This window comes from Bemisia tabaci, chromosome 2 (assembly GCF_918797505.1).
Source record: "Bemisia tabaci chromosome 2, PGI_BMITA_v3".
Classification (NCBI taxonomy): domain Eukaryota; kingdom Metazoa; phylum Arthropoda; class Insecta; order Hemiptera; family Aleyrodidae; genus Bemisia; species Bemisia tabaci.
In genome coordinates, this window is record NC_092794.1 from 21,532,808 (window position 1) to 21,557,728 (window position 24,921).

A 24,921-nucleotide genomic window follows, 5' to 3' on the forward strand; every position below is an offset into this window, starting at 1 on the left:
ACGACTCACGGCATCGCGTCTTACATTTTTCAAATGCAACGTGGACATCCATCTTGCGCGAATGGTTGTATCGCGTTTACATTTTGGATGTCTCTTGTTTTTGAATTTCGAGATAAATTAAGGTTAAGTTTGCCCGAGCTATGCTATGGTATGTCCAAATCAGTAGTCATTTGAAAAGGAGGAAATATGTTTAAAGGTCCCTTATGAGGTCTATAAAGGATGCGTATGTCTAAAATCGAACCGACCATCGCCTCTAAGGGAGTTACACATAGCGAATGAAGGAGGGGGATTATAAAGCGCCTGTATGTCAAGAAGAAGGTGAAAATTTCACAGAAAATTGTTAACGCTTCAGAAAGTAGTTCTTGGACCTCTTTTTACCACTATCATGCGTTAGAGAACCTTTCTTTACTCCTAACTCTCTCTTCTTCCATTCATTTAAGAATTTTTTCTCACGTATTCTCGGTCGTAATTTTTTTCCCCTTCTCATTTTGCTATCTGTAAGAAGGTTGCGCAAAGGAGGCGTATCTGCCAATGGCAGATTGGCCTATGGCCAGTCCGAGCCTGAACGATCCCATTGATTGAAACTGGTGATTTCTATAGACTAAGGGAGAAAATGATGGACTAACAATAGGATCTCTCCTGGCTTGCCTCAAAATCACTTTTTGACGCTTAATAATAGGATTTTGGTGATTTTTGGTGGATTTGGCTTTGACTTAAAGTCAGTTCTTGGAATTATGGAAACGTTGCTTTGCTATCGTTTTTTTTTTTTTAAACTTGACGACAGCAAAATGACGCTTGTTTAACTAAAAAACCTGACTTCAAGTTTTTGCACGAATTTAACTTTGAAGGAGAGAAAAAAAAACTGTTAATAAATAATATCTCAAGAAAATTTCATTTCAGTCATGGTTGCGTTCCAGTCCTAAGAAGGGGAAAAATATGGGTACGTATGACTGATATGTTCAGGATACCTACATTTTTTCCCGGTTTTTAGGCGATCGCATGTGTTTATTTCATTTTTCCAGACGGAGAGAAGAGATTCACTCTCAACGAGACGAATTTGCAAGAGAAAACAGTCATTTCCGCTCCGACTCGGGATCGTTTGATGTAAAATATACTTTGCATAACGTATGACGCAGTTGACGTAGCGGATCCGAAACATTTATCTTGTCGAATGTCGCTCAACCACCAAGATAGAACCAAGGGCCGGGTCACTTCTGAGGGAGCTGGCATCAATGGATCGCTTTTCGAAAACGTAGGATTGCCAAGTTACTTTTCAATCTTTTCACCCTTTTAGGGGGCCGTTCAAGCGTCACGTAACGCACGTTGAGGGAAGAAGGGGTTTAGGAGGGAGGTTCAATAAGAAGGGAGGGGTTTCAAGCCCAGAGTTACATAACAAATCCGAGCCGGCAGGAGAAAAATTTTTAAAAAACGTGCAAAAATTGAAAATCCTACCCTTTCCGAATGAATCTATTCGGCGCGTGACCCACCTGATTTCTCAGCGTTTAATTGATTATTTTTACCATGAGCGGGAGGAGTCTGGCTAGTGTTTCGTAGGTCAAAAAAAGGAATGTAGCGCTGATTGAAGGGGGAGTCAAAAAATCGGGGGAAAAGCGTTACGTACAGCCCCTTCGAACCGGCCGCGGTGCGCAGCGGGTCGAATTGTTGAATCGTTACAAACTGATCTTGGTCGGGACGTCCCTTTCTCAGAAATGCTATTTATCGATTGAGGTCGTTGGATAACGATTCAACAATCCAGACGCTGGGAATGAACAACATTTTTTAGTTAATCGCGGAAAAGACTACACCGCAGCAAGATGTGCTATGAACTGTGTGAATCACAGAAAAAATTTCCTGGCCTTGCTGGAGAGAATTCTTGCAAGTGTCCATTTAACCGTTTTACCGTTTCTCAATGTCAGAATTCTATTTGCCATGGTCAGAATGTGGCGATGACGATGTTTTGCCTCTTGGATTATACCACGTTTGTATAAAACCAACAATGAAATTTTCATATTGATACTTCCAATCCACCGCTACAATTTTTTTTTGCCTTCAATGTGGATATCATTTGCTAATCTGGGAGAAATGGGAAGTAACGTAAGTTGATATTTGGGAAAGTTACCTAAAACTTTATAATGCTCCTGTTACTATCTTTTAAAATATTTGCATTGTATCTGCCTTATCCCCCCAGCCCCCTTTCTCTTCATGGCCAAAATAAAGGTCGTATGATAAGGTAAGAAATGAGGACAGGGATCGATATAGGGCGCTTTAAAGTACATTCTGACGACGTACTCCGGCCGATTTTTGAAGCTTTGTCTTAGTCGATACAATGTATAGTTTCAGTAGAACTAGTCTGGACGTAGTTAAATGTACGACAAAATTTTTACGTCTGCTGAATCGGTCATTGTCGAGAAAGATGCCTTTAGCGGGTCAATTTGTGATCCGATCGACATGCAGTAGCATCGCAAGGGAATCCTATGATACAATCGACCAATCGCATTTAAGCCTAGTCTTTTCGAGTCTCATCGAATCGACTGAGATATTGACCAATTGGTCTACCTCTTAGGAGAGTCCGAAAGGTCATGACACCCTCATACTCCTTTCCGTGACCGAACAAACTGTCCTCATTAAAAGAGATTTTTTTTTTCGTATTTTTCGGACATTTTTTATCTTCCTCGTCTCATAAAGAATTTTAGATCATCGAATTCAAAGACCCTCAACAATAAAATATTTTTGGTTACGTCTTGGGTTAGGTCTCAGACTAGACACAAAAACTGAGAAATTTTTATTTTTCAATTTCATTAAAATCGGGCAACAGCGCATAACGTTTAAAGGAAATATATGACGCGCGTAACAGCTGATCTAACGGCGGCCAAGCCAAAATAAATAAGTGACAGAGTCATATTTTCAAAATTACCGTAATTCCCTCCTTCTAAATTTCAAGTTGAAAAGTGAAATAAAAAGCGGCGTTTTTCCTCCAAATCCGTTTATTTACCCTTCGTCCAGTTCGAATCTCTTCGAATGTTACCGGAAAGACGCGACTTTTGTTGGAGTGCTTATCGACTAGCTACCAGCCGCGTGCTTTAATTTGAGGTTAAGCTCATCTTCGATGACCGGAAATGGATGGGGGTAATTAGAATTTCAACCGTTACCCGTATACGTAGTGTTCTTGTGTTTTTGTTTTTAATTGTGTTAAACGTTTTATTTTCACGTACCGAGCCATTTAAAAAAAAATGACCTTTGCGCGTAGATACTGCCTTTTGAGAAGAATTAAATAGGTAGCAGACTGACTTCCTTATAGTACCTGAATAAAGTGGATTTGATTGAGTGAACTGATATTCTGGTGCTGTCATTTAACCTTTCTCTCAAATGATGATAACTCATTGTGAAGAAAGTGTTCGAAACAAAGAGGTAGTCCAGAATACAGTTATACTAATTTTCTGCCTCTTTTTTCAAATCTATATGGCTAAGAATGTTAGTTGAAGAGAAAAAAGTGAACATCCTGAACCACTGAAAGGAGGTAAAATTTAAAAACCGTTAATGAATTTTTCTGCATGTACGCGAGGATCGAGGAAAGAACTTCTTCCCTTTATGCTTAAAATGACGACTTGAACACAAGAACCGAGCTAGCTCCAAAATCTGCAGCATGGGCAAAAAGAGCGTCCCCCAAGGGATAAGTCTCGCACCCCTCAAATTCACACACAAAGTCGGTATGAGAGGCCCTACTTATCACCAATTAAGCATATAATTTTGCCCCTCTATCGTAAAATTTTGCCCCCTCCCCGCCTCACAATGGATCGAGTCCGGTAGAGAGGTCGGACATGACATTTTTGACTAAAACCGCAAATTTTGATGTTCATTTCGGCACATTTTAAATTTCAAGATGATGTGCTTCAGGAAGAAAATTTCACGAGGAAACCAATGAAACCACTTTTAGAACCTCAAAGTCTTGTATAAATGGAGTTTTAAGCGTTTGAAGTTCCCAAATTTTGTCCGACCTCTCCTATTGACGCGATCCACCGTGCGCCTATGCTCTCAGTCCTGGCTACAGCCGTAAAATCAATGCAGGAGACTTGTAATTTTTCTCTAAATTCATTACAGATCTCGTGCGGGCATTATTCACTCACAATGCATCCTAAACAGAGTCTGTGTTCTGTCTGAGGAGCGTCACTCATCACGAGCAGTCTGCTCGCCAAAATTCGCAGATTTTCCAGATTGCGCCGCCGCCCCCACCTCTCAGCGCATGAAAAACGCAGTGAGTCATACCTGTGCTAAAATAAAACGCTAGTTCGCGAGTGACCTCTGAGCCTTTTCTTGTGCGCCTGCTTATTACTGGCATGTGCCGTAACTGAGGGAATCTCTCCGATCATTCTGAATATCGAGGGCTAAACAAACAAAACTGCCTAACTAACAATTTTTTAGCAAAAACGAGTTAGCGACTTTGCCGCATTCTGCAGTATAAAATACGCTAGTTTATGATTTTAGTTTTCCCCAATTCTGTATGGGAGCGCTGCAATGACGCTGTGATGTATGAAAAAATTGCAAATCTGGACTAAAAATTACGGAAATGGCGAAGTTTACTCTTCATTCTGCGAAATCTCCAATTTGTAGATAAGCGGTATTGCTATAGCGGTAAGCCATCGATATGTAATCGCTAGTCGAAGTTTGGACCGCACGTATCTCCAATTTCGTTTGTAAATGTTCGTTTAAATTTCACTTTTTTTTCTGTTTTTTTTTGGAGGAAAAAAAGGCATTTTTATAGCTTAAACTTTATGTAGATTATTCTGCCGACAGAGGAAAAAAGTCTTGAAAGTTTTCGAGAAATTACGCTAACTATAGCTTTCCGTCCGAGGGGTATTTCATACCCCTCAGACTCCCCAATGGTAGGGGGCCAGGTCCTCCCTAGCAAAATGACCTACGTGCACCTATGTTGGCTTTAATACTTAGCATCCGTATTTTCTCAGAATCCCTTCGGATCCCGGAACCCAATCGGATCAAGCTCTCTATCATGGGGCCGTAAGCCCGCGAATGTGGGAGCCGGGCTCGAAACGGGAGACAGCGGAACGTCTTCCGATGGAGGGTGATGATTGGTGCTGAGGAGCACTCGAACATCACTCCCGGGGAGAAGCGATCAATCTTGTCGGCGGAAGAGAGGACCCGTAATTGCGCGATGGCCAGTGCAAGGGTGACAATGACGACTACCCCGGCAAAAAGGGCCATTTGTCATGCAGTAAGATGACTCTGATGACAGCTTGGCACTTGGACTCGTCCTCCCGCCAGCGACTCCACTGACCGATTCTCTTTGAAGCCCCCCCGAAAATTCCTCCCATGGCCAACGTAGGCTTCGTCGTCGAGATGTCCATCTTCTACGTTTACTCTCTCGTGAGTAAGAAATTCCAATTTTACGATCATGTGATGTGCTGGTTACACGCTCGAATTCCCAGCAATTTCCGATCAAACGGTGATTGGTGCGCACCATCTATACCATCAAATTTCTGCGGCCTGCAAACATTTGATGGTAGATGATGGAACTGTGGGGCTCGACCTTCATCTGATTTCCACACAACCGTGCTTATTTCATGCTTATTTCAATCAACACGCTGTTTTAATTAATTTTACTCATCAATCTAAATAACTCTTTACCGCCATCTTGGTCATCGTTTTGATCGGAATTTGAGCGTGTAACCAGGCCATAAAGCAATCCATATCGACGGTGAAACTACCAAACCACGTATCTCAGTTTGCGACGTCGCAGACTTCCTGTCATACTTTATTTTTTAAATGAAAAACTACTTAACATCCAGTCTTAAAAATTTCTGTGATATTTCCTCTTTGTGCGGAGAAAATTCCGTGAAAATTTCAAGGAATGAAATTGATTTGGTCTACTTCAAAAAAATAAAATGTGAGCGTTGATTTTTAAACACCGCAAACGAGATACGTGGTTTGGTAGTTTCACCGTCAATATAGAGTGTCTACGGTTAAAACGCCAAACTACACTGCCGTGCTAAGAAAAAACGCCGTATGAGCCTTCGGGCGTTGCCAAATTTCATTTGATGAAACACGAATTGCCTGGTAAACTTATGAATACTTTTCTTCTAATTTTTCGGATAATTTTGCTAGCAATTTCACCTAAAGCTCCTTCTCAGGGGAAAACATTCATTGTGGGAAATTTGTGTGTTCCGTAAATTTAATTTTCCAACAAACTTCCTTATATTAACAAGAATGTTACAGCAGGAAATTATTGGGAGCAAATATTATTAGTATTATTGTAGTCTGGTAAGTCTACCTGGAATTTTGGGTACACAGCGATTTTTTTGGCCTACTTTATGTTTTTTGGGTCGCTGAATCCGAATCTGAAGTTTCCGCACGCATATCTGGTGAGCATTTTCCGCTATTTTGAAAAAATGGCCTAAAAAGGCCTTTTTGGGGGATATAGCTACGGATGAGGAAAAGTCCGGATTTAGCTAATGTTTTGAATAGCTGACGAAATTTGGAAGATGGAATATGCTATTTGCTCAAAAATTGAGGAACCTCGGATCTCGGAACTTTGGAACGCTTCGGAACTTAGCTGACCGCCGAGCCGGATCACGCGTTAACGGGTGCGCCGCGAAAACGTGAATAGACGCGATGTTCACGATGCTGTATCTTCTCAATTTTAAGCAAACCTGACATATGTATACACCATTTTCTTCCAAATTATGTCAGCTATTCAAAACATTAGCTAAATGGGACTTTTCCTCATCCGTAGCCGCTACATTAAATCGCAAAAAAAGCCTTTTTAGGCCATTTTTTCAAAATAGCGGAAAATGCTCACCAGATACGCGTGCGGAAACTTCAGATTCGGATTCAGCGACCCAAAAAACATAAGCCAAAAAAATCGCTGTGTACCCAAAATTCCAAGTAGCCTCATTTTTAGCTACCAGGCGCCTGGACTATTGATAGTATATTACTTTTGTTTCAGGCAATGGCATTCACGGAGGAAACCCCGACCAACCTCAAACCAAACCTTATGAAGGTTTATGAGCTGGAGTCAACAAACATTCTGTTGAGTATAACAAAAAGTGGTGAGTGAGCCTCTTCCTCTTAATAATCACGAGGGTATTACGAGAATGGGGTGAGCCTCGCATTACTAGAATCGTAGGCATCAGACATGCTTTTTCAAATAGCAATCGAAAGTTTCCTATTTCAAGAATTTAATTGAAGGGATGGTGTTTTTCTCCTTTTTATCATTCTTTTTTTTTTTTGTTGAGAGTGAACGGGTACGACATCATTCCGCCAAAAAATCTGCTTTAATTTTGGGACTCCGATGACATTTCAAAACATGGTTGTGTTCGAACAATCTATATAGAGCATGAAGATTTAACTTTAAATCTATAAATATTTTATGATTTTTAAAATGATTTCGCAAATCATTTATTTCTGACAAAGTTTTTTTTAAACATGTCTTTAAAATTTTAGTGGTTGGCTTGTCTATGTTCCTGCGAGGGGCAACTGTCTACTTTTACATCGGGACTTTAGCCTGCATGTTCATCCCTATCATAACCGTGAGTCCTTACCCTTCCCTTATTTGAAATTGTCTGTTTGCCATAAGCTTGCCTTCAACAGTTATTTAGGTGTTCGATAAAAGGTTTTGTTGACTTCAGAGAAATCTCTCGTAAGAAGTTAACAACATTTTAAACGTTTGTAACACATGTAGATATAATGCGCAGGTAAGATGCGACAAAAGAAAAAGTTACTACCTTGATTTCTAATGTTTATATATCGAGGAAAAGCATTGCTGTTATAAGCACCGGTGTAGGTAAAGAAGCAATTTGCGCATTGCTAAAAATGGGACGTGCAGAAGAGGTGGGAAAATAGCAAAAATAATTTTTACAAAAAAAAGAAGAAAAAATGAATGATTGCAAACACTGGAAATCGATAATGCTGAATTTACTAACATTTTCCGATGTAGTTACATCCGTCCATGACGTCATCGGGATACCCATTCATGACGTCGGATAACCGTTCATGACGTCGAATGACCGTTCATGGCCCGCTCCAAAGTCATAGAGGCATCCGTCGATGACGCCATCAATACACGCATGAGTGGCGTCTTGATACATCAACATCAGGGCACCCACCAATTGATGACATGATCGGAACATAGACCAATTCAAAATACAATTCTAATTATTTTCCAATGCAATGGATCAAGGGATCACTGGACAAGGTCTGAACTAAAAGTTAACTTCGCATGTTTTCTCTTCAAAATATTGCATAGAAATTGATTTACACATCGGGAAGTTCGAAAATAGAAGCCATAGATATTAATAAAGTCTTGTTAACACAGATCAAATGGAAATTGAATCATACAAATGATGTCATTTATATGTTATTCACTAAACCAATGTTGATTGAAAACACGTTTATCTGTTCAGGAGTTGATTTTCAGACTTCCCGTTGTAAAATTTGTTTTCCTTGTGAAATTTTGAAGAGAAAACATGTTTCGTTGTGCTTTAATTCATACCTAGTCCAGAGGCCCATTCAATATTTACCAAACCTTTTACTTTTAAATGACATTTGAAGGGCTTGGAGGACAAGGTGCCTAAGTGCAAATTTTGAAAAAATTGAGGTATTAAAGGTTTCAAGTAAAACTAGTCTTGATACATATTCTGTGAAAAATTCGCTCCCTATTCAAATTTTTAAGCATCAAAAAGTCAGTTTGAGCAATCTTTCCGCCATAAGGATCTATGTAATTTTGAAACTTCATGCCATTGGCAGATACGCCCCCTTGGAGCGCCAAAAATGCGCCCCTCTGACAGATAGCAAAATAGGAAGAGAAAAAAAAATTACGACCGAGAATATATACGGAAAATTTCTTAAATGAACGGAAGATTCTCTATGTGTAACTCCCGTAGAAGCGATAGCCGGTTCGATTTTTAGACATACGCACACTTTATAGACCTCTTGAGAGACCTTTAAACATATTTCATCCTTTTCCAAATGACTACTGATTTGGACATATCATAGCATATCTCGGGCAAACTTAACCTTAATTTATTTCGAAATTCAATAGTAAGTGACATCTAAAGTGTAAACGCGATAGAACTATTCTCGCAAGATGGATGTCCACATTGCATATGAAAAATGTAAGACGCGATGCCGTGAGTCGTGAACTCGTAATGCTCTGTTCTAGTTTAAAGCAACGTTACAAATATGACGAACGGAAACAAACACAACATGGAAATAGAGGGAGGGAAAGGATGCGCGTTAACGACGGCGCAGAGATACAACTATTCGTACTTGATGGACGTCGGTGCTGCATCTGAAAAATTGAAGGCGCGATGACGCGAAGCGTGAGTTCTCAATGCCCTGCTATATGCTGCCAATGAGGTATCGCTCAGATTCGGGAAAAAAGTTAAAAAAGAGGCCCGAACACATCTCTGATACCTTCGGCTGTGTTATTTACGTAGTGCTTGAAGCACCGTTACGAGTAAGACAAACGCAAACAAACACAATATGGAAATAAAGCGAGGGAAAAGATGCGCGTTAACGACGGCGCAGAGATACAACTATTCGTACTTGATGGACGTCGGTGCTGCATCTGAAAAATTGAAGGCGCGATGACGCGAAGCGTGAGTTCCCAATGCCCTGCTATATGCTGCCAATGAGGTGCCGCTCAGATTCGGGAGAAAAGTTAAAAAAAGAGGCCCGAATACGTCTTCCGTGTCGTCGGCTGTGTTGATACTCGTTCTTTCTTCTTTTTTCAGGTTCTTGCCTGATTCTTTTTTAGGATGGATTTTTAGACCCACGTCTTAAGCTCGTGTAAACCGCAGCACTGACACGGTTCTTATGGAAATAATGATGCTTGGATGCGTCTAGTGGCTTTAATTTTTTTTTTGTTTTCTTTAATTTCAGAAGTATGTCGGTCACTTCAATACATTCAATTTTACAATTTTTACTCAGTACGATTAATAAACTTTGAACCTAAAAATAGCGGAAACTTGTGCTGCTTTGCCAAAATTTTCTGAACCCCTCTCCACAAAGGGGATGCCCCATCAGGAAAAATACATTACGCCCCTTTACGAGTAACCAGCCAAGGGTCTACACCCTCAGATTCGCGCCAGTCCGACCCTGAACTTCAATCACTTATTTCTCGAAATAACAAGAACTGCACTCATGCTCCTTGTCCTGCAAGCCCCTTTTCTGTTAATTAAATGAATAATTTGAGAATTAAATGCCTCGACAGATAAAGTTTCAACTTTGTATTTTTGTATTTTGCAAGTAGAATTCTCACCCTTATTTCTACGTCCCATGGTTACTGGTAGCTCTTTTCCGATGCGTCGTGTTCAACCTTTTCCTACTGATGAGCGGTTTCTGTGTTTGTGTCATCTTCTCACCTATCAAACCAGCTTGCATGGAGTTCATATTCATTAAAATGCTAGAGTCAGGTGAGTGAAATAGCCGTATCATCGTAAACTATAATTTCGCGGATCGGTAAACTCCTAGACTAACCATCAAAATTCCTAGACGACTGATTCTCGAAAACTAACTCCCCTTGGTGAGAGAGGTAAAAATATTACGAGGGGCGTTCAATAAGTAAGTATCCCCCCTCTCTAAAATCCATAAGAATGGACCAATTTTAAAAAACTTGGGCTCAAAATCTTCCTTAGGATATTTTGAGTTCAACAAAACAAACCGCAACAAAATCGGACTATGTGCGGCCGAACGCGAGCCGTTTGAACGCGCCGAGGAGCTCGACGCTCCCGCCGAATCTGCGAGGATTTGAAGTCCGCTACAGGAGAAGAGCTTCTCTGCCAAAGCCTCAGTCGTTCATCACTGACGAAAAATCAAAGAAATTTTTGTAGAATAAGGGGCTTACCTCACTTCTCCACATAACCAGCTCGATCCAAGCAAGTCTGATACTGAGACTAAGACTAAGAGAACAGCTTTTGGATGCCTCGTGCGTGGAAGTCTTTCAGCTGACCGCGGATGAAAGAGTGGACGGCTTGTTTGACCTCTTCCACTGATTCAAAATTAACTCCTCCGAGTTCAGATTTCAGAACGATAATAAATGGCAAACCAGACCACCATTTATTCCCGTTCCTGAAATCTGAACTTGGAGGAGTAAATTTTGAATCAGTGGAAGAGGTCAAACAAGCCGTCCACTCTTTCATCCGCGGTCAGCTGAAAGACTTCCACGCACGAGGCATCCAAAAGCTGTTCTCTTAGTCTTAGTCTCAGTATCAGACTTGCTTGGATCGAGCTGGTTATGTGGAGAAGTGAGGTAAGCCCCTTATTCTACAAAAATTTCTTTGATTTTTCGTCAGTGATGAACGACTGAGGCTTTGGCAGAGAAGCTCTTCTCCTGTAGCGGACTTCAAATCCTCGCAGATTCGGCGGGAGCGTCGAGCTCCTCGGCGCGTTCAAACGGCTCGCGTTCGGCCGCACATAGTCCGATTTTGTTGCGGTTTGTTTTGTTGAGTACCTACTTAGAAAAATATTAATTCTCTGAAATTCTTGGGATTATTTTATTAAAAAATATACACCAGAAAAATCTAAAGTGCCAATATGGTGAGGGTGCGGACATGCCAAAATATATGTAGCTATGAGGGCCCAAAAAGGCAGCCAGCCCTCTAACAAGGAAAACACAGAAGAAATGCCACTGCCAGTCTTCAGATTCCATTATCAAACCAAGATGGCCAAGAATGTACATAAATGAGCGTCCTTCCGCAAAAAAGAATAAATTTATACGAAAACCAAGTCAAATACGTGCTTTGCGAATGTCTCACCAATATTGATAATGAATAACTCTGTATAATTTGATTTCACAGGTAGGCTGCCCTTTTAAGCCCTAAAAGCTCCATGACCTAACCTCAAAAATAGTACCCTCCCCATATAGGTATACTCTAGAAAATTCCCACTAAAAATTGGCCTTACGTTGCTATGTCTTTAGTTGGTTTCTCTCAAATACCTACTTCAAGCGAAGGAATTTTCCGAAAAATATGAAAACCTATAGGTCATTTACCTTCAAATATAGAGTGATCGTGGAATATTAACTGCCATTCTCCATAATTATATCAAATATCACAACCTTCCTTCCCCTGAACGTGCGTGGGAGGTACTCAACTTCCGTAGCGTAGCACCCTCGTGGCTACAACATTGCCTTACTGACGCCACAGAATTCTGCGAGTAATCAAGCTTGTTTGATCTTTTTACTTTTATGGCTAATCCTGGAGTTACGCAAGGTCCTTGTTGCAACTCTGCTTTGATATTGATCCGTCTCAGTTGAAAATGAAGGATGTCTTTCGGAATCAAATCTTGTCCGGCAACAATGCACCAGCTGTTAATTGAGATGCGTTAATTGAAGCGTATAAGCTGTTGCTTTGCTGAAAGTTTATTACTCTTGAAGAAAGCGCGTTCAAGGAAAACTGTCTCAAGGCTTTACCACGGCGTGCTCTTGAATTTTACGTTTCGTGTGATCGAAAGCCTGTTAATAGTTTTTAGGGGGGTTGTCTTTGCTCACACGTGTACGTGAAAGCTTATACATCGAAAATAAAAACTGTGACAGTTCATAAATTAATCTTTATACAAGGTGACCCAAAGTCGTTGGACACCTCTGTAACGTTTAAATTAATTCAGATATTTGATTAGGCTCCTAATTCAGACTAGGTTCTTGCTTATTCAACAGAGACGGCGTAGCGCCTTCAAAATATCTGTAGGCAACAAACGGGTCACGCACGTAATATGTTCCTATCTTAATCAATTGAAGGCAATTTCAATGCTATCGAAACCATGCGCAAATCTGGTGGTTTAATTCTCAGCGTAATACTTTATTGATCATATTTAAAGCTGATCTACAAATAATCGAGCTATGCACATACCACACTGGAAAAAAAGACACATAGGATCTAGAGTCCCGCGGGCCGATTATTGAAAGTTTGAAGCAGCCCGATAAGACATCGAATTGCGATATATTGCATGGTTTAAATAGGGCTATGTCTTGTCGTATCGGGCTGACATAGTTTCAATAATCGGGCCGCAGACTCTTGAAAACATTGACAAGAAAAAATACTCTTGATTCAATCGGATTTTTTCTTGAATCAAAACGAAATCCGCTTAAATTAAGAGGCTTGGTTCTTGATTTAAGCTAGATTCTGATTGAATCAAGAGTAATTTTGTCGATGTTTTTAAGAGTCTGGACTCTAGATCCAATGTGTTTTTTTTCCAGTGCATTAAGATGATCTTCCGGTTATTTCAGGATAACTTTTTTGTAAATAAATTCCAAACGATTGAAGGAATGGTAACCCTCGAGCTCAGGGGCATGAAAGTTTGACAATTGTCTGACGGCATAATGTACTGCATGCACATGTACATGCCCATGCTGCATGTACATGCACTGAGAAAAATTTTCACGTAATCATTCGCGGACGAGAATTCTTGTTCAGTCAACTTGAAATCTCTTTGAAGTAACAGAAAGGTTCTTAGAAATAATAGAAATACCTTCTGAAACAAGGAAATTCCTTTTAGACTCGACGAAAAATCTCGTACGGGACTTATCAACTGGATTTTCTACCGATCCGACAGACAATTTTTCTCCGTGTCAGTGTGACGAGCATAGTAGCAATACCTAGATGACATCAGACTAACTCTCTACTGCTTCAGGAAACAAATTCATCTGTTTTAGTCTGGCGTCTGCATTGTTAAACATAGTAATATTGTTGACCAAAGTGTGTAACCTCGTATCACCGTTTGTGACGTTGCAGGCTTCCTGTCATACTTTATTTTTTCTTTGGAAAACTAGTAAAAGTATTTTTTTAAAAACCTCCTTGACTTCTCCTCTTTGTTAGCATAATATTTTGTAAGAATTTCAAGCTACAGAATTGGCTTGTTCCTCTTCGAAAAAATAAAAACAAAGCAGAAATTTTGAAACACCGCAGCGAAAATATGTGCTTTTGCACTTTGGACATCGATATTCTATTCTATGGTTCAAGATAAGATAAGGTAAACAATTCTCCGAAAAAAAATATGGTAGCATGTTACAGTGATACGATTTAGTGAAAATAACCAGAATTATAGTAGTATTCACCAGAACTCTGATTACCTAACATAATATGGTAGATGCTACCATAGTCTGGTGTTTATTACTATACTCGGATCACTGTGTCAGAGTATGGTCAAATCTACCATATTTTTTTCATTGTAGACTAGGTTTCAATTAATTTGACTAAAGTTGACTATGACTCAAAATTACTTAAATTGGTTTTGAACTAAAGTCTTTTTTGACTATAACTACGAGTTCGTTGACTTGACATAGCGTAATCGAGAATTGAATTAAAATGATATGTAACCTGACTCTTTTAAACTGTTGATAAAAATTGAAAAATCCGTGTCCTTTTTCAGTCATATACTCATACTTCTGGCTCAAGATAAACCGGAAATACGTGGAGCTTTGCCGGCAAACGGGCATTAAGTACGTGCCGTTTTTGCGGCATTTCCAAAGCAGAGCCGAGTTCCTCTCCCAGGAGGTCGCATACCGTCGTCGCCGCCTCCGCACCCTGGGCAACCGGGTACCTCCGCCACCCTCCAACCGCCCGCCGCCCCCCTGCGTCTCCGTCGACGACCTGGACTGCTCCTCCGACAGCGACTACAGTCTCTCGAGCCTCCGGGACTCGGAGATGACCAAGGGTAGCCGCTCGCTGGATTCCCTCTTCACGAAAGCAACGATGGATTGGTTCATCAAAGAAGCTCTCGTTCATCAGAGTGTCGAGAAGGACGACGCCAGGTACGAGGAGGGACTTGCCAAACGGGCCGCGGCGTTCCTGCAAAGAACGCTCGGGCAGAAACCTCGTTCGGCTCGCAGTGACGAGTTCGAGGTCATCACGAACCTCCTACCGCTGCACACGACCCAGCGTTACGACCCTTCGCAGGATGAGGAGACCCCCGTCGCGAAAGAAACCAGAGCTGTTGGGAACAGAGAGGTATGCTCGCGGGAGTCAAAGTCAACTTGCGTCGAAGAGGAAATCCCACTTACCGCGGATGGGGAAACTTTAGATACGTGCTTTGATGACGCAAACTCGTGCGTGAAAACGCCGTAGAGGAAGAGATACCAAGCATGGAAACCGAGAGTCACTGGTGTGAAAATGGATTCGAGATCGGGCATGGAAAAAATCCGTTTGTCGAGGAGGAAGTTTTCAGACCTGTATTCGGGGCTGATAACAGTGTAGGATTAGAGACCACTTTGCGAAGTGGGAAAGACGGTTCGGATGAATTCGATTGCTCGGATGACGAGAGTTTATGTCCGACGGGAAAATTTTTCGGCTCTCCCGCGTGTCTTCAGCAAAAAGTGCCACTATTTGATACGGAAAAGGATAATTCTGATCCAGATGAGGAGTCGCACAAGTGCTCAGAAATAGAGCGCTCCAAGTACCTCGTTGATCGAAATTCAGCTTCTGATACGACAGAATGTGGCCAGTTACAATCGCTTGTAACAAGAAACACTGACGATGGGAATGAATCCAGTTGTGCGGTGATGAAAAATGAGGCGCTGAGGGTCAATCAGGACCCTCCTTCTGACAAGGGACCAGCAGGCAGTCATTCCCAGTCAAGAGAAGACGAGATTGATGGTCAACTCGTGGCTAAATTAGTCATTAAGTCGTCAGTTGGTGCGATGCATGGTGCAAATCACTCAAGCATCGGGAGTTTCATGAGGCTGGATTAGAGACAAAGTCATGTGATTCTTCCATCAGTCCTGATATATTGACTCTTGATCGTATCAAGGCAGTTGTCAACGAAGCACAGATTAATCATGAATGTCTGAACGCCAATAATTTGCCAGCAGACAAACGAGACTTACAAAATGATGAGAATCGCCTCACTAACCTTTTTAAAGAGTCATCAGAGGTAAGAAAAGTAGAACCTCTTGAAGATTGTTCGGAGAGTTCATCGGTGCCTTCTCGTGAGAAGTCGTCATTCGATGACAAAATAAAGTGTCAAGATGATCGGTGGATTCGATGCACCGATGAATTATCCTCAGCCAGTCCAACCCAGTCGCTTTCATCGGGGACCCTTACGGCTGACGAATCAAAAAACATGGGAGCAGATGAATCCTTTGAGGATGGCTCGTTCAACAGTACATCCAACGACGAGCAAATAGCTGTTAAGAAAACATCTGGTGAGAACTGGGAATCAAAGTTTGAGCAAAATGTTTCGAGAGAGGGAGTCACGCTCGAGACAATAATGTGGCGTGGGAATGCGTCGTCGTTCGACTGTGCTGCCAGTTCAACTTCATCTGTTTTTTCGCAAGGAATGACCCAAACTGTATTGATGCAAATAATGGGAGAACATGTGCAGTCTGAGGAGCAGATTGGGTCTCTTGATCGTTCAGATTCTGATGGAAGTGCCGGATACCAAGTATCGGTTATCGACTTAACCAATTGCTCCGATTGTAACTCGATCAATAATATGGGAATCAAACATCGAGTTCGAAAATTCTTACCCAATACGAGGACCTTAGAACAAAGTGTGACCTGTGACAGTAAATCGACTTCTAGAAATATGAATTTTTCCGAGGAGACATCGATGGACCACTCTGCCTCGCTAAATCAGACTGGTGAAAAGCGCCTCGAAATCCCTCAGGTCGAACTAGGTAAAAAAATTGAGTCTTGTAGGTGTTGCTTGAACTGTGAATATGATGAATCCGTATTTTTCTCGACGGGATCACGAACAAATTCATCTGCGAATCAAAGCATTGAATATACTCACCATGGTGCAGACTTCTCTGAGTATACCAGCCTTGTCTCTGAGGAAAGCGCCAACATCTGTCCTTCGAGGTTTTATTCTAGTGGCAAAAATTCTCCCGAAAAATTCAGTATTGATGATAGTTTTGAAAGCAATACGAATTCAGGTATAGATGAAGAAACTTCGATTGACAGTGCCACTCCTGAAATCTCATCTATTTGTCGGACTGAAACTTCTGGTCAAACGTCAACAGAACAATCTAATAAATCTGTACTCATCGAAAAATCCTCTACGAGTAGCCAAGCCAACAGTATCGATCAATCTGTGGAGGAGTATACCAAGCTGCCGTGTGAGTTGATCAATAACATATCCGTCACGGAAGAGACGGTAAGCGTATTGAACGATGTAGCAATGGTGAGAACATCAGGATCAGCAGATGTGAACAAAAAGAATTCTGGAGTTGAAAAAGGCTCGATGGTTGAACTTAATCATTCAAATGCTAATGAAAATGTCTACGACTGCACTACATCAATCTTGGAATCGTATGATGTCCCTGAATTGACTCCTGAAACTCTTACCAAAAAAACTTCAAAGGGCACAGTCAATCAACTTATCTGTACCTCTACTTCCGGTACTTCATTTCCTAACAAGTCATTGTGTGAGACGATCGGAACTACCCACTCCACTACACCCGTCGAAAAATGTCCCGAGGTTCAAGATGGCAATATCAGTACTGTGGATTTTGTGCGTGAAAGTGATCCAGTTGAAAATCGTCGGGTACTCAATCCTCAAATTAGTAACTCAAAATCACAGAATTTTGTTTGCTCCTCGTCCCTTGTGGAGCCACTATTAACCAAGACCCCTTCTCCTCCTCCTCACTGTCTCTTCGATAAAAATGTTTCTCAGAATGATAATATTTTGGATCTGGACGCAAGCCCGCTAACTTGCCCATTGCAATCTAGATCACCTGATTCCGTCGCGGTGGCTGCTAAATGCAACTCTACGGCCGATCCTCAATCAGGGCTTCACTCATGCCATTCAATTAATACATTGAAGGAAATTGTCACTTCTGAGGCAGATTCAAAAACTAACACAGCGCCAGACACGGAGGTTTTGAGAATTTTGAGAGAGATCCCTGAAAAGAGTTCCCTGACCGACTTGAAAGCCTCTCAAATTGAGCTTAATGGGGAGAGAAGCCTTTCTCAAAAATTAATCAACAAAGTATCTGCAACAGCTTGCGATAGAGAGGATTCAACCGAAGTCCCTGTGACGCAGCAGTTTAAATCACAAGTTCTTGCTGATCGAATTCAGCATCTCCTGAGTTTTCGGTTTCTATAAAAGACTCTGTCGAGAGCCAAAGCCTAGAGCCTGAATACTGTTTTAAACAACAACATTTACAGTCTGAAAAAAAATCATCAGAGGGAAATCATCAATCTTCATCGCACAATGCACCTCACATTACAACCGTCGGTGCTTCCTTAATCGAAAATTTTCCAAGCATGAATGGTGCAGACTCTTTAAAGAATAAAATAATTCAAAATTCAGTTGAAAAAGTAACGAATGGGAAGGATCCAGTTCCTGTAACTCAAATGCCTGATTGTCTCTCAAGTGCAAAGGGAGCATCGACCAATGAGTCTGAGACATGGAAGGAGACTGAACTAAAAGACGTAGAGTTGAAAGTAAGGCAAAACTTAAGTGATGATGAAAGCTTGCTCCAAGGAACGCTAATTTCTATTCACGGAGCACTTGCAGATCGCTTGATATCCGAAAAGGTGTTTCAAGATGTTTCGGCCTCTGATATGGAAACCCCGGAATCAAACGACGAGATAACTCCGGAAAAAGGAATCACAGGCACGGACGCTTGCGTCACGAAAAAATCATCAACCGAAATACCTCCGATGTTCGTCAGAAAAACTTCCACAATACTCATCGATGGCCAGAGCTCGGAAAAAAACGCGCCCACAAATGGCTCAGCGTTTGCAGAGAGTCCTCTTGTAACTTCTCGACCAGGAAGGGTGTATGAGGAACGAGAGAGGCTGGTCTCAGGAGGGTGTTTATCAAGTGATACTCCTTCAACGGTGATAAAAAAATCGAAGGTAAATTTCGTTCTGAGTTTCGAAAATAAGCCGCAAAGCCCACCGCCAGTAGCAGCTCCTCCGCCTGGCGTATTTCAAAGACTGATGGCGAAGTTTTCATCACCCCCAGGGCCCCCGATCGTCAAAGAAACTCTACGAAAATTCAACGCTATGTCGGCCGCTAATTCACCCCCGACCACTAATCAAAGTCAAAGAAGGAGTTCGGTTGAAAGTAAAGAATGGGCTTCGAATAATTCGTTAAGAGGAGATGGAGCCAGAAGACCCAGCAAGATATCTGAAAAAGCCTCACTATTTGACAAACTTGCGATCGAGAGCTGCTCCTCGGGTAAAAGCCCCAAAATATCGCCTAGAGGCTCTAGAAACAGCATTACGAGCGATGCGGTTTTAAAGTCCATCAAAAGTTTAGAAAAATCCTCAACGATTGGTAGGGTTGTTACGGTTGAAAGGAAGTTTCCTGAAAACATTCCTTCCTCTGAGGTATTTAGAAGCGCAAGGGCCAAGTTCTCCTCTCAACCAGTTGGTTCATCGAGGTCGAATGTTACTAGCATGACTTCCGAGATAAAATGCAACCCTAGCGTCAATGGGAATTCGAAAGATAGACAAATAGACGGGATGAACTTTTCAACGCCAACTTGTGAAATCTCAGCAAGTTTATCGGAGACTGGAGAATCAACCCGCCAAACAAAAATACCATTAAAATCTGACGTGGCAATGGATGATGTATTTGAGAAGGACAAGAGTTGTACCAATACTAAAATTAATTCTCACTCGAGCGAATGCTCGAATGTGAAGATTATTGACTGTCAGGAAAATAATCTGGGAGCTGAATCGAAATCAAACGACTCTTGTGGTACAGTTCAAAAACAGAATCAGGTGTCCCCGGCGTGCTCAACTGTAATTAAAGGGTCAAGTGGATTTATCGACTCCGGCGGACAAAAAGCCGAGGCCTTACATTCTACTGAAAGTGGCCGGGAAGTAGAAAGCGCCCCGAAGGAGACTGACGAAACGTCACAGTCACAAAATTTGCAGAGCACCTCGAGAGAAGAAGTAAAACACGATTCCACTATTTCAAGTAAAATACACGAAAGGGACGGCCTCTAGCTTTAACGGCGATACCGATCTTTGATCCGGGGGGGGGGGGGGGGGGGGGGGGCAGGGTTGCGCGGGTGAAATGAAAAATATGAGATATTGAAAATTTCCGTGATTTATTTCATTAGATTTCACGAAGTTGTGAAAAATATGAAACATATTTTCAGGGGCTGGGTGTGCAACGCGCACTTAAAAACACCAAAAAGCAAAAACCAGTCGCCTTTCGTTTAATTTTGCATTTAATTTCAAAAAATAATTTGTAATAAATATTTTTCATGTTTTTCTGAGATTTCATGAAATATTTTACATGAAATTTCAAGATTCCATTTTTCATGAAAAATTGTAATCTTGGGGGGGGGAGGGGGCTGTCTCTGGATGACTGCACGAACCAACGATTTTGAAGCTCCCTTCGTATTGATGAGATTCAGTTCTGATTTCCTTGGAATTACTGAGGGAAATATACAAGTTGAGAAGACCTAAAAGGAGAAGAATACTTGAAGGAAGGAAAAAGAAAGGAATGAGTCGAGGTAAACTTTCACAAAACTTGTAGAATGGATCGCTAAGTACCGATGATAGTCAAGTCAGAGGCGATTTTGCAAGTTGGAAAAACTGTTTTACCTCCATTTAAATCCATTAAAAATATCGATTTAGATGCCTCACGATGAATCGATTGTTTTCTTGCATCTGAACGGAAGGAAAACAGCATTGCCAACTTACGAGGATCACCAATGAGTGAAGTGAAGGTGCGACTGAGTATTGATATATCTAGATTGACCTCTGTGGGGTCAGTTGTTTCACAAATATTGGTCTGAAATGTACATACGAAGTAGCCTACGAACAAGGAGAAAAAAGAATCCAACCATTAAAAAATTCATAAAAATACCTTAGGGGCTGTCAATAAATTATGCAACGCTGTAGGAGGTGGGTGAGTCATTATAATTTTGTCACCGAGCGTGATAAGGGGCGGGGGAGTCTTAAGCTCAGCGTTGCGTAACAATGTGTACACTGGATTTCAATTTTTTCTGTCATTTGGTTTTTATTCATTTCCTTCATTTGGCACTGACGTATTTTTTTCTTTTTTTTTTTTATTCTTTCTTTAAAATATATTATATTTCATCTACATTCATTTTCCTTAGTATTCACTTTTTCACTATTTTATTTTTCACAAAATTTATTTTCAAGTAAGTATTCTTCTCTTGGATGCACACATTTCTTGATTCATGGCTTCAAATATTACGTTTCCAATCATATTCGAATATGGAAGCTTGCAATCCACCTTCCAGCAAAAAAAACTAAATTTGACTACTGTGACAATTCCTACTGCCTGGAAGTGTAATCGTCATTTAAGGCTTCGGTTCGCATCTGTGTGTAATCCAAGAAAACGTAACATTTCATGATGATACCACTATTCGACCACGTGGGAGCCCGTGTTGCCTGCACTGAAAATTGTAGGCGCACTACCGGGCGTTAGAATAATCGGAATCACCTCTCCATATTTGGTGAAAGAATATTTCTGTGTTTTTTTTTTTTTTAACAAGCGGTGCCAAAAATAAATGTATGTTGGTATGTTGGTTGGTTGATAATATGTACTTTTCATAGATAAAAATGTATACAGGGTGGCCCAGACCTACCGTACCAGGCCTTTTTTTCGGTTAATTTGGGTCATACGAAGTCCAGGATCACGGGGATGAATAGGAAATCTACCCCAAGGAATCCGAATTCATGGTCCCAGAGCCCCCCTGGCGCCTCTTGGGGGGTAAAAGGGGTGTCCGTGCTTCAAAAGTCAGGGTTAATGTCAAAATTTTGAAATAATTTCATCGGAATCAGAACGTACGGAAAATTTTAGCTTAAATCGACACCATGAAATCCAAAATCGGCCTACCCGTGTCAAAATACCGACCCCTAAAGGCGGGGGACAGAGCCCCTTTCAAAAAAATTCAAGTTCGTAAAAGTGACGTGGAGACTCGGAAAAAATGTGTATCCATGGGTAATCGACCCGAAGGAATCCGAATTTGAGGGTCCCGTTGTCCACAGAGACTTTTTGATGGGGCACAGGGGTATCCTCCACACCGGTTTAATTTGAAAGTTCAGAGTCTCCCTGTGCCTCATCAGAAAAGTCTCTGTGGACAACGGGACCCTCAAATTCGGATTCCTTGGGGTCGATTATCCATGAATACACATTTTTTCCGAGTCTCCACGTCGCTTTTACGAACTTGAATTTTTTTGAAAGGGGGCTCTGTCCCCCGCCTTTAGGGGTCGGTATTTTGGACACGGGTAGGCCGATTTTGGATTTCTTGGTGTCAACTTAAGCTAAAATTTTCCGTACGTTCTGATTCCGATGATATAATTTCAAAATTTTGACATTAACCCTGACTTTTTGAAGCACGGACCCCTTTTTACTCCCGAAGGGGGCGCCAGGGGGGCTCTGGGGACCATGAAATTCGGATTCCTTGGGGTCGATTCCCTATTCATCCCCGCGATCCTGGACTTCGTATGACCCAAATTAACCGAAAAAAAGGCCTGGTACGGTAGGTCTGGGCCACCCTGTAGATGAATCTAGAATACATTAGACGCAAAAAATACGTACAATTGAACAGAATGTTAAGTTACGAGTATATTTTAAACTTACTAAATACGCTCATAGCGATTTTTGAGTCATCTATTGCAAGAAATAACTCCTATCTTCGCTCAACTAAAAGTTTGCGATGGACTCATTGACTCCAGCTCAAGCGATTTTCGTTCTTCCTTCGCTCTTGACTTGTTGCATGGAAATACAAAGTAATTTGACAACAATGAAACTGCATTTAGATACGGCTGGGATACTCTATCGGAGATTTCCGCCGGCTTTGTTAGGGCACGAATTGATCCCCGAAAATTTGCGTTTACTTCCTTCATCCTGCGAACCATAATTTTCATGTCTAGCGTAGACATGGATCAGATCTGCTTGACAACTCTGACGTAAGACTGATGCATTCTATGGGTATAGCTTATAAAAATCCTCGAGAAAGAGGATCAGGAATGAAACAGAGCCATCGTCGAATACAGGGTGTTTCTGACCTCTCGTACCTAGCTTTTTTTCTCGATTAGTAAGGTTCTCCGCAGTCAGGAACTGTGTGTGTGGAGTTGAATGAGGGATCGACTCCAAAGGAATCCGGATTTCATGGTTCTGAAATCAACTCAGCCAAAGGGGGGGGGGGGGGGGGGGTCACGATTCGAGAGGTCTGATTCCCGACCGAATTGCGTTCAATTGCATTAGACTTGAAAAGTACGGTGACTTTCACATTAAATTGACAACTAAAAATCCAAAATCGGGGCACCCTAGGCCCGAAATTAACCCCCTAAGAGGTGGGGCAGTGCCCCGCTGCCCCCTCCACAATTTTTTCTTGGGTCCCAAAATTGACGTAGACTTTTTGGAAGAAGGTGGTATCCTGAGTAATTGACACCATGGAATCCGAATTTTATGGTCACTGAGCTCCGGTGACCTCGCTTTGAAAGTTTAAGTGGGGGCTGCTCTTAAAATTCAGGTTTTTCGGGGGATGGGGAGGTCGGATTTTTGGATTCAGAATAGGTCGTTCTTTTCCTTTGGTACAAAATCAGAGAGAGTCTTTCCATGATTTTTCATTTTGATGATAAAATTCCAAAATCTTGACCGACAGTCCTAATTTAGAGAAAGTACCTAGCGCATAATGCCTGATCCATCCCGATTGCGATTGGCGTGTGTGCTGCAGTACATGTATATTATAGTAGCTTTTAAGTACCAGTGAAGATTAACTTTTTGCTGCAATGTAGTGAACAAGAAAAAAAAGAAAAATAGATTTGTCTGATAGAGGGGTTGACTTATCAACTTTGACATTTTGACTACATTTTGGAATTAGGAAACTAAGTACAATATCTGGCTCATTTGTAAAAACACTTACGTGTATAGAGATACTAATAGCACATACATTGTTCTTCAATTGAGCCCGATATTGTAGTTTCTAATTCCTAAATGCGGTTCATTTAATGTGCAAGTTCATGGCAGCCGTAATGTACCTATTTAGTCTTTTCTGCCTATCGTCAGATCAACGCTTCTGTTATCATTCTCTCGCAATAAATGCTTAGACTGCAAGGCTTCACAGAAAATTTACCATCCTGTCATCAATTTTTGAGGGATGTGTATGAATCTGTAACACCTGAGACATGAACAACTTTTTCCAAGACATGATCGTCGTAGGAAATCAAACTTTGGCCAGCTCCTAATCACTACATTCATACTCAATTGATTATACTGTGAATTAGATTGAGACCTTCCATAGACTTCTTTCTAAGTAAAAATTGCTTTATCTCTCAGCTATGAAAACCCACTGAGGTGACTCAGGAATTGAGTAGATTGGTGAGACGCTGACATTCCAAAACATTTGAGGTGGTTGGAGCACAGCATAACAGGTAGGTAAATCCCTGATGATAAATGAGTAATAAATTGATAAACGAACCAGAATGAAAGGCTTGAAGCTTCCTGCAATTGAAGAGCCCCGATTATTTTGAACAATACAGTGGTAGAAAAAACTGCGAGGATGAAATAATAAAATATTATGTTGTGAGAACTCACAGGTACTTTGGGAGCACACCTTGAGGCGTACTTGCAATGATGGACATTGAACGAGAGAGCACCGAATTACATATTCTTTAGGGGGATGCGGTTAAGATAGGCAAATAAAAACTACTTCGCACTTACACAAATGATCAAGAAACTCGAGCAACTTCAAGTATATTCGAAGGACTTATTCGCGACACAACCGAGAGGACGAAAAGAACCACGTTTGTTTACAACTTCTTCATCAAAAGAATGCGAATGTAAACAAGTCGAAACTCGCACTCCCATTGGTTCCCGCCAATTCCCGTAGCGCGCGCGGCAAAATATTCAAATTGACGCGCGACTTTTCAAATTAGCGGGGGTGACACTGGTTGAGCGCACATGAGAATCTGTATCTCACCGGGCTGTTTTCTCGGTTGTTTTAGGTCAGACGAAGTCAGGGACGGC

At 41.4% G+C, this 24,921-nt stretch overlaps 2 protein-coding genes across 5 annotated transcripts in view; one reads left to right on the forward strand and one right to left on the reverse strand.

Moving 5' to 3' along the window:
* Nucleotides 1–24,559, reverse strand: part of LOC109043614 (uncharacterized) — an 88,764-nt gene extending 64,205 nt beyond the window's left edge. The window contains exon 1 of one of the 3 annotated variants that reach the window (XM_072296916.1): nucleotides 24,490–24,559. The gene's annotated coding sequence lies outside the window, so the exon portion shown is untranslated. Of the gene's footprint in view, nucleotides 1–12,004; nucleotides 12,125–24,373; nucleotides 24,448–24,489 lie in introns of those variants that run through there. The other 2 variants (XM_072296915.1, XM_072296914.1) reach the window with 2 other exon arrangements.
* Nucleotides 2,839–15,074, forward strand: LOC109043525 (uncharacterized). 2 transcript variants are annotated; one of them, XM_019060728.2, is made up of 7 exons: nucleotides 2,840–3,126; nucleotides 4,099–4,252; nucleotides 4,962–5,379; nucleotides 6,959–7,061; nucleotides 7,456–7,541; nucleotides 10,265–10,427; nucleotides 14,380–15,074. In XM_019060728.2, the coding sequence occupies exons 3-7, from the start codon at nucleotides 5,326–5,328 to the stop codon at nucleotides 15,072–15,074; spliced, it is 1,101 nt and encodes a 366-aa protein (XP_018916273.2). In that variant the 5' UTR covers nucleotides 2,840–3,126; nucleotides 4,099–4,252; nucleotides 4,962–5,325. The 2 variants fall into 2 exon arrangements, with proteins under 2 accessions (XP_072153014.1, XP_018916273.2); XM_072296913.1 differs by lacking the exon at nucleotides 4,099–4,252 and having other exon boundaries at nucleotides 2,839–3,126.
* Nucleotides 24,560–24,921: the final 362 nt, after the last annotated feature.

What these genes read in the sequence shown, in the direction of transcription:
- LOC109043525 (XM_072296913.1), top strand. Translation starts at nt 5,326, where the DNA reads ATGGCCAACGTAGGCTTCGTCGTCGAGATGTCCATCTTCTACGTTTAC. An exon ending in TGTTCATCCCTATCATAACC is followed by an intron (nt 7,542 to 10,264) that starts GTGAGTCCTTAC and finishes TTTTGCAAGTAG; the next exon opens with AATTCTCACCCTTATTTCTA. An exon ending in CATTAAAATGCTAGAGTCAG is followed by an intron (nt 10,428 to 14,379) that starts GTGAGTGAAATA and finishes GTCCTTTTTCAG; the next exon opens with TCATATACTCATACTTCTGG.